The sequence below is a fragment of the Echinops telfairi genome, unplaced genomic scaffold (genome assembly GCF_000313985.2).
Source record: "Echinops telfairi isolate 266 unplaced genomic scaffold, ASM31398v2 ScPeMD7_5868;HRSCAF=6743_0, whole genome shotgun sequence".
Classification (NCBI taxonomy): Eukaryota; Metazoa; Chordata; class Mammalia; order Afrosoricida; family Tenrecidae; genus Echinops; species Echinops telfairi.
Window position 1 is genome coordinate 1,514,506 of NW_022109767.1, and position 20,663 is coordinate 1,535,168.

General features: G+C 45.8%; 1 protein-coding gene across 1 annotated transcript in view; it reads right to left on the reverse strand.

The window, feature by feature from the left end:
* Positions 1 to 1,575: 1,575 nt before the first annotated feature.
* The window catches only part of CARMIL1 (capping protein regulator and myosin 1 linker 1), a 395,834-nt gene continuing 376,746 nt past the window's right edge, over positions 1,576 to 20,663 (reverse strand). The window contains exons 32-35 of the mRNA XM_030887178.2: positions 15,675 to 15,756; positions 14,377 to 14,589; positions 11,900 to 12,040; positions 1,576 to 2,597 (exon numbers count right to left, since the gene is read on the reverse strand). Coding sequence (XP_030743038.2) covers positions 2,461 to 2,597; positions 11,900 to 12,040; positions 14,377 to 14,589; positions 15,675 to 15,756 — 573 coding nt within the window. The 3' untranslated portion in view covers positions 1,576 to 2,460. The remainder of the gene's footprint in view (positions 2,598 to 11,899; positions 12,041 to 14,376; positions 14,590 to 15,674; positions 15,757 to 20,663) is intronic.

Sequence of the window (20,663 nt, forward strand, 5' to 3'; positions counted from 1 at the left end):
ATTGGAAGCAGGTCACAATCCCCAAAGAACCTTCCTTTCCATGGATGGACTCCTCACAGAGATCTCACCATGAACATGATCGCATTAACTTAGGTATCATACTGGGGGATGACTATATCATGCCACCAAACCACTGAGAACGATGCTCCCCCCCCCCCAAGTTGGCACACACCCCTGGCCACCAAAGGGTCCAAGCGGGGTGTTTCTGAGAAAGAGAAGCTGATGTGTGCTCAAAGAAGGCTCTAGCTTTCTGAACATTTGCACCTAAGTGAAGCAGAAATGTTTTAAAGAAAGAACATATTTGGGTGAAGCATGTTGTGTTAGTCTGGGTTGACTAGAGAAGTCAATTCATAGCCACTCATGTATGTATAAGAAAGAGCTTAATATAAAAGAGCAATTGTAGATTGAGAAAACACCCCAGGCCAGTCCAGATCACATTCGTAAGTCAGATATTAGCCTATATGTCCAAAACTAATCTATAAATTCCTCTTCAGACTCACGCAACACATGCAATGATGCTGAATACAGGATGATCACAAGCCAGTGGGTGGAAAGTCTTGTGGATCCAGTGGCAGTGAAAGTGTCTCAACCCTGGCGTGGGTCTCCACATGGCTCCGCCAGCTGCAGGGCTCTTGCTTTATCAGCATAGCTGCATGTGGCTTGTCAACAGGAATGTTTTGCAAGGAGTGAGTGTTATCTGGCCTTCCAGTGAGCTATTTATCTCCTTCACACCTCCAACGAGGTCATCAAGCTGCGACCTGATTGACAGGCTAGACACCACCCCTTTACAAGTTGACAGGAGATTATGTAACTGCCACACATCAAGGAGATGAGTCTCTTTTCTGGGAAAGGTTCGGTTTTGTCTAGGAGCCTAACCGTACTTCGCTGGGAGAGCCAGACTTAATCACTTTCTCAAATAAGCAGAACAAACAAGGATTCATTTCTTCCCTGGGGCATCTCCCTCTACACCAAACAGAATGTTGTCCCTGAGGGAGTAAGTGCCAGCTGAGCTGCTTGCTTTCTATAAAGCTCAACAGATAAATCAATATTTACTTGGTGAATTTCTATTTGCTTTCTGACGTCATTGAGACTGTTATTTTCTTGACACAGCAGGCCTGGGTTCTAAATCCTTCTGTGCAAGCTCTGGAAACACAGGGAATCCAGGGCGGATGAGCCCTTCAGGACCAGTGGTGTGAGTGGTGAAACAGGGAGGGTAGAGGGAGAGTGGGTTGGAAACAGGGAACCGATTACAGGGATCTACATGTGACCTCCTCCCTGGGGGACGGACAACCGAAAAGCGGGTGAAGGGAGACGTCGGACAGGGCAAGATATGACAAAATACCCATTTATAAACTATCAAGGGTTCATGAGGGAGGGGGAAGCAGGGAGGGAGGGGGAAAATGAGGCCCTGATGCCGGGGGCTTAAGTGGAGAGGAAAGGTTTTGAGAATGATGAGGGCAATGAATGTAGAAATACGCTTTACACAATTGATGTATGTATGGATTGTGATAAGAGTTGTATGAGCCCCTACTAAAACGATAAAAAAATAAAAAAAATAACGGGGGAAGGCAAAGATTCCATTTGTAAAATCATTTTATTGGTATAAATATACATATGAATAAAATCCCTTCAGCCTGTAAGTGAATATTTGTGAAATGTCTTAAAAAGAGTAGTAGTATATTTTGATTTTTTTTAAAACAGGGGTCAAAGTATTTTCTCATAAAACCACACATTAAAAGCTAGTATGCAGACAGAATGGCAGAGACCGTCTAAAAACACAAAGATTCATAAAACCTCCAGTGGACTATATACATGAACCTGGGCGCCGGCAGTCAGCGGGACCGTGCTCACCTTTTCTTCCCTGTGCTTGTCGATGGTTCTGCCAAGGGCATCCGTGGGCCCATTCCGCCTCCGGAAGGAAGAAGTTCCCCATGGGAGAATGTAAAAACCATACTCCTGTCTAATATATCTCTCTCTCTATAATTTACACAAGTCATTTATTAGTGTGCTCTGTTCATCTAATTACAGTGTGCAATTGCCTACGTCAAGCACAGATGGCTCTGGCAGGCCCTGTGTGGCTCTGACACGGGTACATTCAGCAGCACCCCCCACGGTCTGCTGGGCGGGGGCTCCTTGTGTAGGAGTGTGTCCAGTTACTACGCTGACCTCCCCCACACGCCGCTGGCAGGGCAACCTGTAGCTGAGGCAGAGAAATTCAAGTAGGGCTCATGGAGTAATTGCTGGCTTTCATGGAAGGCATTATGAAGGAATGTTTCAAAATCAAAGGCCAAGGCTTGGCGTGGGGGCACGTGGGGAGGTAAGACCAAATACATGTGCTTTTGATTGCCTAAGACATGGATTCGTTTCTATCCTCAAGAAAATACCAGAGGAAGGAGAGAAAGCACCAGCGAAAGCGCCTAAAGGAGAGGCCTTGCCTTCGGGTTCCTTGCTGAGTGAGCTTTACACAAAAATAAACTCTTTTTCTGCTTCTTCTCCCGAGTCACTAGACTTGCTGCCTTGGCGGCCGTCTTTGCTGGAAGACCGTGGCTTCTGTTCTTGACACTCGGAGGGTGGCTGACCCCAGCTTCTTCTGCAAACTGCAGGGGAGAGAGGGGAGGAAAGCCGTCAGAGAACCGACGAGGAAGAGCCCACCAGTGGCCAGGCGAATCATCGTGGGGCTGTGAGGAGGAGGCATGTTCAGGGCAAGCTCTCTGAGAAACAACATAACCAATGACCTTCACTGACGCGGGACAGAAATGAGGAACAGACCATCAGTAACCGAAGCAAATTCAAGGGCAGACAAAACAAAACACCCCACGGACTGTCTATGAAAGGTGAGCCTTTCATAGACGTGGTCAAGACCCACCTTAGGGGGTGGCGACCCCTGGGGACACGGACACTAAGAAATGGAGCAGAGGGGCTGGCCAGGCAGGAGGCGCACCTGGGTCCTACTCCACACCAGGTGGCCTCCTCCCTCGCAGCCGGCCCTTTGCTCTGCAGAGAACGAGACAAACAGAGATGCTCTGTTTGATGCCGCCTTCTGCAGGTGACTTCGGGTTGGTCTTCAGGACACCAGCGAGAGACTGGAGGACTGTTTGTCAGGCTGGTCTGAATCTCGTCCACTGAGATTCAGTGGACTGAGTCCGACGGTTCCCTGCGAGGCAGTCAATACTGCCTGGAGTTCACTGTGTCCTTTTGGAGCTAACCGCGACTGCTGCTTGTCTGTCAACATGGACACATGGCGGCTCCCCCGAGACGTTACAAAGCAGTGAAGGGAGCATGAGTCCTGTCCATGAGCCTCGGTACGTGACTGTGGGTATCCCTCACAGTTACCCTAGCTTGGCTCAACTCACTGTCGGAGCACTGAGTGGAACTGCCCTTCCGGGCTTGTGGGGCTGGTAACCTTCACGGGAGTAGAAAGGCTTTTCTTTTTCCTTCAGAGCCGCTGGTAGTTCTGAACTGCTATCCTTTCAGTGAGCGCCGCAGCATGTAACCCATGATGCCACCAGAGTCGTTCGTTCGGGAACTATAAATCATGGAACAGGTCTGTTCTTCAAAGCCCACAGGCTTGCCCACTACACCGTGGCATCACGGTTTCCTTGGGGTCAGGTTCAAATACTGTACTCTGGTGCAGCTGATCAATACTGACCGCCATGTCTATTGGATAGATGCCACTTCAGCTCAAAACATCAAACCCACACACTGTATGTGGCTTAGAAAAGAGCGCAGTGCCCAACACTCTGAAATTTAAATGCTCCAGGTAGGAACAAGGTGCCGTTGTCCTGGAAGACCTACAGGATCTATCTGATTTCTGCTCCCAAAGGAAAAAAAAAATCACCTTGCTAGGAGTTGGTGATTATTTCAGGGCTGAAAACGTATGACACCTGATTAGTCCAAATGCTACCTTTCCCCTGGTCATTCGGTTGATGGGACCAGGTGCTAACTGGTAGGCACTCAAACTGAAACGTTTTTTGCGTTAATGACATCAAGTTGAAATGATCTCAAATTTTGAAAAGAATAAACCTTTAAAATCTCTTCCTCACATGTGACTGAACTATGGAATTATAAGATATGTGATTTATATGCCAAATAAAATTGTTGGGGGAAAATTTTTCTTACTCATAAAAGCCATTATCCAAAATTCTGGCATCTTTTTAACCTCGTTCTTTTAAGCAAATTCTCAGGTGGGGGGAGAAGCAACAAATAAGTCTTACAATGAACTTTTTAAAAGCTTGCTTTTATATTTACATTAAAATACATAATGAGTGTGTTTGATTAGTCTTTTGAAAATTATTCACAACCCAAGTAATGGGGGAAGAGGGAAGTTCCTCTAAGTATTTCCCCTATATTGCAAAACAATTTGATATAACTATGCCAAGATTCCCATATGTTCATAATTCTGTTTATTCTAAGAATAAGGTAAAGTAGAGAAGATCTACACTATCTTCATCTTAAAGACAGTAAATATGGCATCATAAATCCATCAGTCACTGAATTTTTGTCAATGAATTTTTAATCAGTAAGTTGTTTCTCTATATCAAAAGACTCAAAAATAAATCAACTCTAAGGCTCGAAGGAAGAAATAAATTAACTTCCCATTTGTCTCTTGAAGCATTTGCTCTAGTTCTTCCATTAAAAAAGAAAAAGACAAGCTTTTTCATCTTTCTCAATATTTTAGCTTCCTGGAAATCCCAGATCTTATGCAAGTTACATGATTTGACCTCAGAGTAGTCTAAAAATGAGGAAATTCATGTAACCAAAAATGTTTATATCACAGGTAAAAATGCAGAGAACCCTAAGGGCCAGGGCCATCCCAGCAAGTCTGATCACAATTCAGGGGAAACCGACGTAGGGGTCTTCCTGCATAAAGCAAGCACACTGCCCTCCGGTCTCAGGCACGTGTTGGTTCTCTGGAGTCAAGGCCACGAGACTTCTGCCCCCCGAGCCGGGCGGGGGACGGTGAGCGCAATACAAACACACTCCATCACGTTAACCAGCTGGCTTCTGGGTCGGTAACTAAATAACAGACGTTGTACCAGTCTTAAAATCAAAATATGCAATTTGTCCATTACTCAGAGGAATACTAGCATGTTCTTTCTAGAGGGCTGTCAAACAATGCACCAGAAATGGCTGGTGACGCCATTTCAACATCCTTCAACACAACTGAGAATCTGCGAGTGTGACTAACACTAGGTCCAGGGTGACATGTTCCTTAGTATAAGGGTAGCCATGAGTCTGTTAGGAAAGCTGAAGCATCGTGAGATCAGGGAAGGGAAGTCAGAACCAGTGCCGTTGGGTTTGGAAGCCCACACACCTAGAGCTCCCTTCTTAATTAAGCTGCCTTCTTAATCCAGACCACACTTTGTATGGAGAATGCTCTTGGTCAACTTGCTTTTCCAGTCCTTATGCAGTGTTCATTGTATACGAGTAGGTTGTTAAGCACAATTATACTGAAGTTGGCTTGGTCAAACTTCTACGAATGGGTAGTCCAAAGAGGATTATGCCTGCTTGAAAGGTAAAACTCCAGAACTGGTTTTAAAATATATTTATAAAATTTAGGGTTCTACTAATTCAGATGGAGCTCTGTGGTACTTACATAGTTTCGTGGCAACTTGAAGATATGTGTAGGGTGGAGTTTAGCCTGTCCATCAGGTCACAGCTTGATGGTACCTGCTTGTGGGTGTGGCTGTCTCAGAAGGAGGGCCCTGGGTACCTCCCTTCTCTCTCTGCCTGCACCTTCCAGCTGGCTGGCCCTGATTTCTGCCACAGCTCTATGATGCTTCCACCGTCGTCGGATCCAGACGACGTTGCATCCCCCAGGCTGTGATCTTCCTGCATTCTGCATCGTTGCATGTGGCTGCGTGGATCTGAAGAGAGGCTTACGGACTAGTATCTGACTGATGGACTTGAGTTGGACTGGGCTGGGATGTTTTCTTGATATATAATTACTTCTTGATATAAAGCTCTTTCTTACACATATACCTGATTTAATGCTTGACTTTATACCATATACTTTATACACTATACTTTTTTCTAGGATTTGTATGTAGTTCCAGTGCTAGAGTATCTATATACATCTCTCTGCATGTATTTATTACTCCTCCAGGTATCATTGCATGTATATAAGATACTCTGATATGTGAGTAAGTCCTTTACTCAACACTCGTACAATATGAACAGTCTCCTGTCCCCTCTACAAAGGCAGTAATTGGTGCAGAGGCTCAAACATGAAAGCTGTCATTCTTAAAGGTGACTTGACAGATGACTTGCATACATGCAGATGCATGCTAATGTGAATGCATCTGAACAGGGCAAATACATTCAGATTTAGAGATTCAAGTGGAAATTTGAGTTCTTCTCCATTTTAAGTTTCACAGACATCCACCTTTCCGAGGAAGAACACTATGCTGACCTTAAAAAAGATTCAGTTGCGGGCCCTGGTTTTTAATCCTTTTTTGGGCAGGAGCCCAAAATATGCCAACTAATTGTTAAATTTCTCTTGAAGAACTCACATGGAGCCATGATGTGGTGGAAAAAGAACACGCACTGGTTTGCAGACTATAAACCACGGCCAAGTATTTGTTGGCTACGGGTTAGACTACGGAAGAGGCAAATGGCGTCCACAGGGAATCTCAGAATCTGATGGTCTGTACAAGTAAGAGCCATTGCAATGCATGCAAAGTCAAATGCATACACAGTCTTTTTAAGAAAAGTGGTTGCTCTACGTTACTGAAGAACATCACAGCTTACAATCAAGAGGTGAAATGATATGGGATTCAAAAGATACAGTTACAGATATCTCTAGTGAAGGGAGCTGGTAAGCATTTTACCTGTCAAAACAATAATATAATAACCACACAGTAGAAACAGAACAATCATGGTAAACACATGCAGCACGCTTTGAGAACAATAGCCTCTCTGTTCCAGGAACACATGGTTCAGGAAGACGAGAGAGTTGTATTTGGGTAAACAGAGCTGCTCTTAGGAGACTCAAAGGGACGTACACACATGGCTGAACTGAACTGCTCAGAAAGCAGACCACTGGGCAGTCCTCAAAGGTGAAGCCAGTTCAGTGGTAGGAATCGGCACTAACAAAAGAGATGAAATAAAAATAAAAATAATTTAACTGACGTTCCTGCAAAGATTCGTTTTGGGGCCTGGTGGGATTTCCAGAGATCAAGGTGGCACAGCAAACACAAGATGGTCCTATTCAATTCCATCAAAACGCGACACAGTTTAGCACCATGAGAATTTCAAGCCAAAGAGGTCGTGGAGTCATGGAAAAACGAGAGATGCTGATTTCTCTTGGCCATTCTAAGACTCATCTTGGCTCACCTCTGGGTTTGTTTATCCTCTTTCTATTCTAACTCAGTATCTTACTGGATGACCGCTGTGGTACTGAGGGGGTATTACAAGTGATTTCAATAGTCTCTTTGAGAAGATGCATTTTATCAAGGGCACTTTGGCTAACAAACAATATGAGCCAACTGACACAATAGTTCAAATGTAAACTTCCAGACTCTTAACATCTACAGCTAGGCAATCCCTATTAAGTTTCTAATTGAATATATTCTCAAAAAATAACTCTACCTCCTCAGAAAAGACATCTTCAGATCTCATTTATGTGACTTTTCTGTGGTTTGAAGGTAAGAGACTTTTGGAAGCAATACCAGACAATACCTCTGAGAGAGGGGGTTGTTCTAACACGTGGTATATAAACAAGTCTATCACACAGGAAGTCCTTTACAAATGAAGGGCCAAACCAGTACCTGGTCCAAACAATGTTCTAGTCCTACGTCACTACCAGAATTTGCTTTATGCTGGGGTCATGTCCTTAACTCTAGCCTGACATCTGGCTAGTATGTATTAGCATATCTGCCAAGTTGGAGCGCACGGCTCAGCCACAGAGATTTGCTTAATGGGCCGGCTCCTGTTATTTCTAGTAGGAAGATGGTGATTCTAGTAGGGATGTGATTCAGTTGTTGATGATTTTGCTTTTAAATTTGTGCCAAGGAAAGTCCTTAAATTCAGTAGTGCCCACTTGAAATGGCACAACTCACTAGTTTAAAGTGGGTCATCAGAACTTTCTTACCAATAACAAAGTGAGGAAGTTTGAAGAGGGGTTGGTAATACTTTTGTCTAGAGGCTTTGTGCAAGGATGCTGACTAAACCCCTTCAGTATCATGGCAACCATACACAACAATAGACTCGTGCGCCACTGAGTTTCCAATGCTGTGAGCTTTTAGAAGCGCAGCACCAAGCCTGTCTTCTGCCACACCTCGTTACTGGTTTCTGAAACGGTCTAAGATATTGGGCCAATATTCACGACAGGGATTATCTGCACCAGTCTAAGGATTTTGATTTCATCAAAGTCGAAATTAGATAGAAAGGAAGAGACTACGACATCAAACAACAGTAATAAATGAGACCCTGCACCCTCACACAAATTTGAAAGGACAAGTCACTCTACTGCAGAGTAACTTGGTCCTCCTCAAAATCATTCCTAATTGTAGCATTTTAGGTTTTTATGTTTTTTGTTTTTTTTTTTGCCCCCCAAATCAAAGGACCATCCTGTTGCCATACAGATTAGGGAAAAAAAATTGTTCTTTGAATAATCCTGAGCCCAGTGCCAGTTGGAAGTTACTCAATTCCGGTTCAATTTTGTTAGTGCCAGTTCATAAGCTTTGGACCAGTGGAGGATGACAATCGAAGGCTCTAACCATTTGTTGGCTGTGACTTCCTGTGCCCAATCGCATTCACTTCCTCTTCCGCAATGGTGGAGTACAGTTTTGAAGATCTTTTCCCTCTACCGGAAGGCTTGTCATTGTCATGATCTGAGCCTCTTTTGTAATAATCTCCTCTTTGCACTACTGAGGAAAAGGGATTCAATTTACCCTTTTATTCGCAAAGACAGAAAGGTGTCGACGTTAATATAAAAAAAAGAGAGAATGTTAACAGTTACATGTCCTCTTACCCACCCCACTAAGGAGTCCAGGGACCAACAGTGTTGGTCCTGGGCAGACCCGCCATTCCATATAGAGTTCAACAGCCAACATTATGGAAATCTCGTGTAAAATGAGGTGAGTGCTGAGAGTCTGCCCCCAAAAGGTTCTAACCAAAAAGGGCCCCATGTTATCGTCCTGATTCCACAATGGGTTGATGGAAATCACATTCACGATGGAACAAACCAGAAGAATCACAGCTATTTACCTGTTTTCAGAAATTAGCTGGGCACGCTAGTCCAAAGGGAGGCACGGGACAAGGCAGTGGAGTAAGCAGCATGAATAATGTAGAAGAAAACAGATAAACACACGAGGAACACCTCATAGAGCGAAAGACAGGGCTCACCGGTGGCTGCCGTGCCTGGGCCGCCTGAGTGGACTCGCTGAGAAATAAGTTAAAGTCAAAACCTTACCACCTGGGGCATTTACAACTCACATATATTTTCACTTGAGCTTCAGCGCCAAGGGACACTCTCCGAATGCTCTCTGACTGTACTTAATATGTGCTACTGTGAGTAGGGAGGGAGGCAGGGAGGCAATTGAATGTCTGTCGTGGAAGCCACTCATTCTATTCTAGTATTTGCAAGGAAAGAAAACACAATTCTTTCCACAGCAGTTGCAGGCAAACTGGTAACATGCTGTATTTTACCCGTTTTGGTCATCCTCAGAAGGTCCATGACACATTCGTCCACGTCAGGATGTGCGTTACGCTAAGCTGGTGACTACACTGATGTTTTGATCGTCTATGGACACCTAGAAAACACTGCTCCCCACAAATGCTAATGACTATTTTTTTGTAACCACCTCCTGACTTAGACAGGAATCCTTCAATATTTTAATTGCTTGAGACAAAAGGGAAGTTCCTACTTACTGCTATTACCCCCTTCTCAACTCCGTGTCTCTCTATTGGATTCTTTCAGGCATTTCCAAAGCTCCCGTTCAGGACAGATGTAAAGTAAGTCTCTTGGAAAGGAGGGACAAGGAGGACAGAGCGGGAGAGGGGCTTTGTGCCAAGGTAGCACCTCCTGGGTCGGGTCAGGAAGAACAACAGGCTCTTGCTCCATCACCGCTTCCAGAGGCTGTGACTACACCGCTGAAACGCTGTTCATACAATCCTGTATTTACTGACTCTGTGTAAGATGACCACAGAGGCCAGCCGCCATGGATGACTTGACTTCCTCTGCCTCACAGAAGTGGCTTCCTAATTTCAAAGCATGTAATATATCTATATGTAGAGCCACCAATAGACGGCTATGGATAGGGAACAATGTACCCATCCAAAAAAAGAACAGAATGGAAAAGAGAAAGCAGGCCGTGTTGTTATTATCAATATTATTTTAACCAGACTCCCAAGATATAGAGACAGTGCTCAGATACTTTCTGGGAGGTGGGGGAGAGGGTGGTTCAACAAGTTTGTGGAAAGATGGAATTAAATGATAATGAACTTTTTCCATTAACTTTTTCGAACCCCCCTCATATTCACCTTCAGGTACTATTCGTTTTTTTTTCTTTTTTAAAGGAGGGGGTGGGCAACGTAAGAAGCTGCCAGGAGACAGCAAGACCAAAGGACTCTAAAGTGTCAGATAGATTGCAAATAAAGCCAAACAGCTGCCAACCACACGGAGCAGCATCTGGGAATGGGGATGTCTAATAAGACTCTAGAATTTCCTTACAGGAAAGAACTTCGAGGCAGCATTTACCTGACACTTCCAGAGAAGAGAACCGAAAGTCAGGTGTGAACTGAAAAGGTGGGGGAAGCCACTGCAACCGCCCTCAGCTCCCTGATGCTCCACCGTGACGGATTCCAGGAGAAAGCCTTCAAGGCAAGCGACATGCTTGCTCCGCTCCTCATCCAACCAACGGATGAGGCACCTTGGAGAATGAGGACCGTGTGATCTCCAGACTGAGAGAGCACAGTGAAATACAGGTTCTCTCAGCCTGCAGGGCCTGCTCCTGAACGACAGTAAGGGTGTCTTCTCACCATACCAAGGGAGGTTTTCTGGGAAATACTGGAACCTGGAAATGAGTCACACACTCAGTACATGAGTCACACCAACAAAATTTTCCTGACGTGTTGGGAGCTATCTCAAGATTATCTAGTAATTACTCTTATAAAAACCGTTAGACGTTTGGGCTGGATGTCTGGATCAGTTATGCTTTGGGGCCACTTCACTAAGAGCCAATGTCATTACGGTAGTTACATAATTGATGTCAACTTGATGATACATAAAAGTGTAGGGGTGGAGTTTAGCCTGTAAATCAGGTCACATCCTGATGGTGGCTCCTTGTGGGTGTGGTATTCTCATAAGGAGGGTCCTGGGAACCTCCCCAAGCTCTCCCTCACCCCCATCTCTCTGGCTTCACTTTCCTGCTGGTAAGACACCTGACTTTTGGGTTCTCTTCTCTGGAAGTGTCAGGTAAATGCTGCCTCTAAGACCCTCTGAGACCTGCCAGAGCCCTGGAGATTCGTTCACCACCATCAGATCCATGGGACTTTGCACCCACGGGTCTGGGATCTTACTACACTCTGCGTCAGTGCAAGTGGCCTTGTGAGTCTGAAGAGGGACGATGGACTAGTATTGGACTTAGGGACTTGCGTTGGCCTGGGCTGGGATGTTTTCCTGATATATGATTACTTCCTGACATAAAGCTTTACTACACATATACGAGTGTCACTGGACTTGTTTCTCTGGTCAACCCAGCCTACCACAGTCATCGGCAATGTTAAACCAGGTTCTTAACTGAGAATCTATTCCGATTCTCCAAAATTAATCTGGCGATGCTGACTTAACCAAACTCTGAGGTATCCAATGAGGTCCAGAATGAATTCCTTTCTCCTGAAATGACTCTCCTTGTGAGGGAAGGGAAGCCCACAGCTTCCAGAAGAAATGTCTTACCTTCCTGGGGAAACGTCCTTGGACTGGGCTGAGGGCTGCTCTGGCCATCTCGCTCCTTGTCTGAAGGGGCCTTTTTCAGGCTGGGTGGAAGGAGAGCAACTTTACTGGAACTAGGGCCAGATGGAGAGTCTGGTATGTCCTCTGCAGAGACACAATATACACATCACACTGTTTACCAACTGGACTCCAAGAACATTTAACAACCGGACAAATAAACAAAAACCTCCCACGTATCAAAGAATGTTTCTGGCCCCAAATCGGTTTTAGATCCCTGTTGTTAAGTAAAATAACATCCACAAACAAGGAAGAGAAAAATAATTCATGCTTATAAAAGGTCAACAACGGCACAGATGTGATTCTATCCTGAAAATACAGCATTTCAATGAACTGATATTTGAAAATTATATTTGTAATGGAACCAAATGTTCCTTCTGCCTCGAACACAATAGGCTGTGTGGTTTTCTGTAAATATGCAGATTTATTTGCTTATTGTCAAGCCCAGTGATGTCATCAAAATAGAAATTCATGTTTGTGTGTGTATGTGTTTCCATGTGCACATAAACATCCATATACTGAGATTATTAATAAGTTGGAATCTGAAAGGACTTGGTGATCACTAGACAAATGAAGAGATTAAATGACCTGCTACGAGGAGATGTAAAAACAGTTGGGGGTTAGTATCTTCATTCTAAAACCAGTGCTGCTTCAGTCTAATTGAAAAGAGTCATTATTAAAAGGTCCTGGACAGGTGGGAGAAAAAGACGTAGACCAAAGCTCAAAATCATGAAAAACAAGCAAACAAAAAAACCCAAAAATAAAAAACCAGTCTTACAAGTTGGGTGGAAACTGGTGGAAAGTAGAGACTATGACCCTTCAGCTTTGAAACTGGACTCACTTAGGTGGCTCAGTTTTCAGCCAAATAACAGACACACCTTTATGGGGAACAAGAATACTAAGGAGAACAACAACGACCTGAGACCGCAAGAGCCGCATGTACCCCAGGGCAGAGCTCTTAAAGAGAAATGGAAATGGGAAACGCAGAGAAGAAGTGGGATAGATGATGGTATCTTGAGGGGATTTCAATGAATGAGATGAAACAAACCGTGTACGAATTATGGAATGGAAAACTGATATGCTCTGGGAACCTTCACCCAATTTCCAAAAAAAGGAAGTTTAAAAGAGAAATAAAATGTGCGCCTTTAAAACAAAAATTATCTCTTACCAAAAAAGCATTTCTCAATATTGTGTGTGTGTGCGTAGAAGGCCTACATCCCATTCAAATTTCCTCTTTGCTTCATCATCTAAGCAAGATGTGACAAGACAATTGTGAAGATAATACCACCCCCCCCATTGACTACGATGTGCAGAATTGTGGCGGGAGAATGTATTTGAAAATGCCTGCTGAACTCTCCAGTCTACTGAAACATTCAATAAATTGTCTAAGGAATACATGTAATAAACAAGTGAAAATAAAAACACCTCCCAATGAAATAGTGGATTTCCAGTGAGTTGTAATGATGAGTATAAAATTTATCATTACAATTAACCAGAATAATCCACAGCCATGTGTTGCATCTACTGAGTTGATTCCAAGTCATACTGACCTTATTCAGGGTTTCTGAGACTATACGTCATATTGACCCTATACATGATTCCTGAGACTAGAAATCCTATGAGGCGTACACAGGGTTCCCGAGACTGGAAATCTTCATGGGAGCAGAGCGCCCCATCCTTCTCCTGTGGGCAGCTCATGGGTTGGAATCCCTGGTTGGGCAGTTGGCATGTCCAACCCACGGCACCACTGGCACGCCTTTGTTAGCAACCAGGGCGTGGACATACTCTGCCAACTAAATCATCAGGCCCACTGAATAAGAGTTATCACCTTACTTTGGATTTGAGATACAACTAGCTGACTATGCTAGCAGCGAGCCTACTTTTAAGTCATTATCATTAGAAAAATATTTTTAGTAAATGAAAATATTAAAAAACTCCAAAAGGTGTGCCCCCCAAAGGTCACAGCCCCGAGAGTCCTGTGGCGCCCCCCGATGCACACACAGGGGTGCCGTGAGTTGGGCCGGACGCCACGACAACTCATTTTGTGTTGTTTTTCAGTCCCTGTCTTTCACAGGCCCTGGCGAGCTCCCCATGACCTCCTTTGGCAAAATTACGCCCCGCTGCCTCCAACATGCTCACTCATTAAAAAACAAACCCACTGCCCTTGAGGGGGTTCCAACTGATGGTGACTGACTCTCGTGGACAGAGCAGAATTGCCCCTTAGGCTTTCCAGGCTGTCAGTCTTTCTGGAAGCCACATCTTTCCCCATGGAGCAGGTGTGGGCTCAAACTGCTGACCCTGTGGTTCATCATGCTTAACTCCTGCACCACCAGGGCTCCTGCATGTCCGCTGCAGCCCCTCCATCATCTGCGGAGCCCTGAGCCAGTGGTTCTGGGAAGGGGCTTGGTCACAGTGCTGCTTACCTGGCCGGGAGGCAGTCCTTGGTTTTTGGGGGATGGTGGGCCGGGCTGCCAAGCTGGGCTTGGGGGACTGAAGGAGAGGTTTGGGGCTGGTGGGGGTGTTGGACGAGCTCCGGGACCTGGAGGCCACGTCCACTTTGGGTTCTGCTTTGGCATTCTTTTCTGGTGTCGCCAACCCGAAGCGGCTCTCTGGGAGGCCTGGGTGCAGTTTTGGCCCTAGAATGAAAATGGGTACAAAAAGCATCCTTTACTTTAAAAAAAAAAAAAAATCACAATCCCCAGAAAGTGAGGCCTGGAAGCTAGGGAAGCACAGGTACCAGCGGATATGGCCGCCCACTCTCGGCTCTCATCACAGATACTTTGGAACGGAATGAACACTCGCTAGTGGAAGACGTCAGAGATGAGGAGACTGGCGACCTGTCTGCAGCCATCCGCGGATGGCAGAGAGGCGTTCCAACGCGCTTCGCTTGGAAGAAACACGTGCATGTGTAAACGGGATCCCCAGCAGCAATACTTGGGGGTCTACCCTCGCACTTGTAGGAAAGCAGTGGACGGATGGCTCTATTCTGATCACAATGGCCTGCTGCACAAAGGTAAGATTCGCATGACACGGGCCAGCGCCTCAAACATTGTGCGGCAAAAGTAACACACAGAAGACACAGTGGTTCTCAATGCATTTGAAGCCTACGGATCTTTCTTGGTTCTGGACTGGGGGTCTGGCCCCTGCCTCGGGTCTGAGCAATAAACTGCTAGCGCTCCAGCTGCGGACTCCACGTGTGTGTGGAGATCTATGTGGACGGCCAGCTTCGAACTCTGAAAATGTGGGAGCTCTCCCGCTGCATGGAAATAAGCAGTCAGCATTTCCTCCACTGGGGATACGGTGCGGGTGGCCCGTCCAGGCAGGGTAACAGCAGCAGGAGACAGGCTGCTGCAGTGGAGCTGGGCCTGGGGCAGGGACGTGGTCTTTTAGGTGAGATTGCAATACATGACACACAGGCCTATTCTGGCCTCTCCATCTTTAATTTCCTTCTTGACGTCACATGTGGTTCCAAGACCCAGACAAAACTCCAAACTCACTGCCCATAGCGAGCATTCCCACGGGACAGGGTAGAACTGCCACTGGGGACGCTGTACGGGAGTAGAGCCCCGTCTTTCTCCCTGAGGAGCGGCTGGTGGTTTCTGTTTCAAACCGCCAACCTTGAGGATCACAGGCCAGCACGCCACCACTACGCCACCAGGGCTCTTTGAACCAGAAAGTATGCGTTTTTTCCTAAGGTGTAGTAGGCGCTGGGCTGGCTTACCTGTCCCACTTCCATCCAGGGGATCTATGCTGCTCACGTGCAGGCCGGACGAATCCTGGGAGGTGGCGTCATTCCCAAGCTTCTGAACAATTCAAGTACCACCCCGGGGGGAGAGCGGGAGAGAGAGGAGGTAGAGAAGAAGCACATTTATTTAATGTGGAAAGAGAAAAAAAAAAACCAACAGAAAATAAATGACAGTAAACAATGGCTCCTTTATCTCCACTGCTGTTACACAGAGTATGTTTGAACAGCCAGCACTTCTGCGGCTCTCCTGCTGGGACAAGGCTGTGTGCACAGTCAGGTTCACAGCCACGGGCTTCCTTGTTCTCCTGCAGACACCTAGGCGGGTTCTGCAGCCCCGATAGTTCTGTTCATCTCCAGGCACCCCCGTAACAACAACACCCCAAACCCACTGCCATCAGGTTGATGCTACCTCAAAGTGACCTTTTAGGGTAGGGTAGAGCTGCCCTGTGAGCTTCTAAAACTGTAAGTGTTTACAGGGTAGACGTCTTTCTCCTGAGGAGTGGCTGGGGGTCTCAAACCGCCCCACAGGGTTTTCAAGGCTGTGACCTGTTGGGGAGCAGATTGCACGGCTTTATTCCAAGGCGCCCCTGGGAGAGTTGGAGCCATCCACATGTTGGTGAGTAGTTGCACACTCAATCCTGGACTTTTGAACAGTCTGCACTTGACAATTAACCTAAAGGTGGGTCTACTGAACACAGCAGCCGTGGGGAAGACAGGCGTGGGCAGCTGCTTCTGGAAAGATGACAACCAGGAAACACTGAACACAGAGGCCACAATGAGGCTGAAGCAGTTGGACAGCAGTTATGTAGCTACCAAATGACATCATCACCTAACGGCCAAATCACATCATTGCATAACTGCTGAACCACGAGGAGCCATGATGAGCCAAGCTGACACCTCACCTCAGCAATCTAGCCAGCCTTGCACCCTTGTGCTTGCCTGACATCTGCCAGTCACACACACAAATAATCAGCTAGAAGATCTTGTGACTGTTGTTGGAAATATGGCATGTCAGATAGCAAGGAGGAGTTGTAGCACGCCCATTCTAGTCGCAATGGCACATTTCCTCTGGAAGGCCTGCTCACTCTCCCCTGATGTGTGTGGAAGACCCTTGGCCTCGCTGAGTTATTCTCAGCCATACCCCTAGTGGCTCTGTGGGAGACAGACCTGGAGGCACGGTTCTGTCGAGATGGCTGGCTGCCTGCGTAGCCCTGTGGGGCAATTCCGCTCCATCACACAGGCTCGCTGGAAGTCAGAATGGACTTGAGGGGACCCAACAGCAGCCTCAAAATCATTTCAAATGAGAAGTCTTTAGCAGCAGATGTAGGTTTCTCAGCAACAGGAGATGAGCAGAAATGACTAGACCCGACACCTTGGAAGCCTCATCGCTCCTCCCAGTCTCCCGCCCACCTCACTGTTATTAGTTCGACAGGAGGATGTGGGCAGCATCTTTGTCAGTAGGACTGGTCAGTCTGAAGCATCCCTGGGGCTTTACAGTTCATACCTTCAGTGAGGAATAGGTATTCTGGACAGCATTACAGGAAGAGTTAGCTTGAGGAAAGGAAGTCCATGCTAATGGTTTCTCACAGAGTCCTCTGTACCTGGCATGTGCTTGCCACCAAGTTCCCGCCAGGACCAGCAGAGGATGTTTTAGCATTTGAGTTGACGCTGTCTAGAGGCTGGGCCTGGCCAGACTTCAAGTCCAGGGCACTAGGTCCTGACTTTTATACTCTATTAGAAGGAAGGGGAGAGAACGATTTCGTCTCAGAAACCCACAGAGACAGTTCTACTCTAGCCTGTCGGGCAGTGAGTTTGGTTGCTCAGAGAAAGAGCAATATATGTTCTGTGGCCAGACAAAGGCATGGCAAAAAACACTGACAGAGGGCCAGGACTGTGGTTGAGCACCCGCAAACTGATCTGTAGCTTCAAGTGACCTGTGACAGAGCAGAGATGTTTTCTGGGCTGTAATCGTCTGAGAAGCCTTCCTCGGTGAAGCTGCTGGGGGGCTCGCACCACTAACCTTTGGTTTGGCAGTGAATTCCCAGGCCAGGACTAACCACCACCAAATGTACTGCCATCGGGTCGGTTCTGACTCATGGTGCCCCGACAGGGCAGGGTAGAGCGACTCCCGTGGGTTTCTGAGACTGCAGCTCTTCATGGTAGTAGAAAGTTCCCTCTTTCTCCCCCAGAGAAGCTGGTGGTTTCGAACTGCTGGTCAGCAGTGGAAGACGTAGCCTCGATGCCACCCGGGTTCCTAGGCCAAGACTAGGCTTGTTCTATGTGGCGGACACTCACCTTGGAGCTCAACGAGAATCAGGGTCAACACCTGAGAGCGATTCCCACTCCTAGTAACCCAAGCAACAGAGGAGAATCAGCTAGAAGCGCATTCTCCGGTTGCTTAGCTTGCTGGGAAACGGTTTTGGGTGTTTTTTTTTTAAATCTTGGAAGAATTCACACACACACACACCCTTTCCTCCCTAAACTTCTTGAGCCAGTTCAAAGTCTTCAAAATGATTGTACAGACTAAAGATAAAGTGATGTCAACCGTCTTCATGTGCCTGCAGTCGCCTACACATTGTTTAAAACGTATGGCCTGTACACATTCAATACTCGTTTTTTTCCCTTGTTGATAAATGATAAATACCGCATCTTCATTATCATAACATTTCTTCTTTAAAGACCTGGCTATAAGGAGCCCTGTGACACAATAGTTAAGAACTTGGCTACTAACCAAATGGTCGCTGGTTCAAACCCACCTAGTAGCACTGCAGAAGAAAGGCCTGGTGACCTGCTTCCTTGAAGGCTACAGCTTAGAAAACCTCAGAGATCAGTTTTACTGTGTGACACGGGCTCACGATGAGCTGAAATCAACTCAACAGAACCCAAGCACAACAGATGTGAATAACGTAAAAATAGTTATCTGAGGAGGACAGAAACACCCTCTGTACCCACATCTATTCTTATCAACAGCTTAGTAACCACTGATTCTGCTGACTTCAAGAACATGCATGGCATTTCAGGGGGGAAGACATGATACAGCGAATGAAAAAGAAACCCTCTTAATCATTGATCAGACAGAATACTCAGGCCTGACCGGATTTAAAATACTGAGTTGTTATGACTGCTGCTCTTTTAAACGGACACTAGATGGAGCCAAGGCATCACCAAGGAACAATGCCTTGAAAACACACACACACACACACACACACACACACACACACACACACACACACACACACACAAATGGGAAACCATATGAGTTGTGTCACTTTGAGCTAATTTATACATCCGACCCAAAGCGCACAGAGAAAAGGCAACCCCTTAGCAATTTCCTCCTCTCTCCAAAAGACAGCTGCGGATCACTGGAAATGGCGATAAACTAAACAGCCCATGTGCGAACACAGCATAGTCTTGTTTCTTAAAAAACGATCCATACATCAGATCAAAGCTCGCATGGTTACTTGGGTATCTGAATGCCACACGAATGATGCAGTTGGCGTATGTAGTTAGGGTTCCACGGAGCGAAGGCTACACTCTGAGTTAGCAGAATATACCTATCTAGTGACTTTCTCCTAAGTCTTGTCTAATAGTCTCCGAGAGGTTCAGGAGGGCCTGTGACTAGCCAACTGTAAGACGGGCAGTCCCCAAATTAGGAAGACCTTCATTCTTACATCTCACATCGTTTTTAAGTTGACTGTGTATGGAAGTCCAAATAGCTGGGTACAGTGCCTAGTTAACAACTGTTAGTCAAATGTGTCGCACAAAGTGTACATATAAAAAAACTTGAAAGAAATACTTCCAGATGCACTAAAGCACATATAACATAATAATAATAATGTTCTGATGTGTGTTACAAATCAGTGTTCTTTTATTATGAACCATTGTAGATAACTGAACATTTTAACAGATTGGCTTTACAGGATTGCTGCTACACTACGGTGGCATATAAGTCAGACATTCATAGCCCAGGAACTACCTGTATAATGTTGGTGCTGGGAGGAGGTCCATGTTGTAAAACCCCGAAGGATGCAGTTGTCAATGTGAACTAATCAGCTGTTTTAAAATAATGTAAACTAGCCTTCCACAACTAGTATATTGGCTACTATTTATACTAAACAACAACAACAACAACAAAAGGTTGATTGGGTGGGGAGTTGTTTTACTCTGATATTTCAAATAAATAGAAATGGGATTTTGCTTTCTTGGGAGAATCCACTTTTTAAAAAGAGAGAGAGCTCATGATAATTCATAGAAAGGCTAGTCCGGGCTCACTTCAGGTATATTAATCTGAGCAGTGGTGGATAGGAACACCATCCTCAAGCAGCTATATGAGTGAATATTTTAAACGGAGGTTCAAGAAATAAACCGTACTCTAGAGTCGGGGTTGGGGACACTCGTCATTGTTTCTGTTGCACTACGAGGTTCTCTCACCAAGAAAGGAGGACAGGCTGTTCTGCCCCCACCCAAGGTCGTCATGAGTTGGAACCAATTCAATGCAGCTCACAGCATTCTGCTTTTCCTGTCTCGCAAGACGAAATAGATCCATAATCAAGTACCCAATCTTAACTCTAATCATAACTCAATACCTTGGCCTTTTCAAAATTTAGAATGTAATGAGAAATGTTTAGGTTTCAAAAAGGGAATGAATTATAACTGAAAAACAGAGCTTGCCTTAACATGTCATCTGGTTTCCATTATTTTTATTTGCCTGTCTGTCTGACCTCCAGTGAGGCTTGGGACTCCACCACTGGGATTCAGTCTTTCCCCAGATGTGAATGCTTCCCTCCAAATAGCTTTCACAAATTTACATAGCTCATTGACACTGCTGGCAGAGGGACAGGTCAGAAAGGGCTGGAGCACTCAAACTCTGGCCCATCTTCATGTGTTGTGTGGCTTTCGGGAAGAACATGAACCTGGTGCCAAATCGGAAAACACAGCTATGCCTTCATGGGCTGGGCTTCCAGT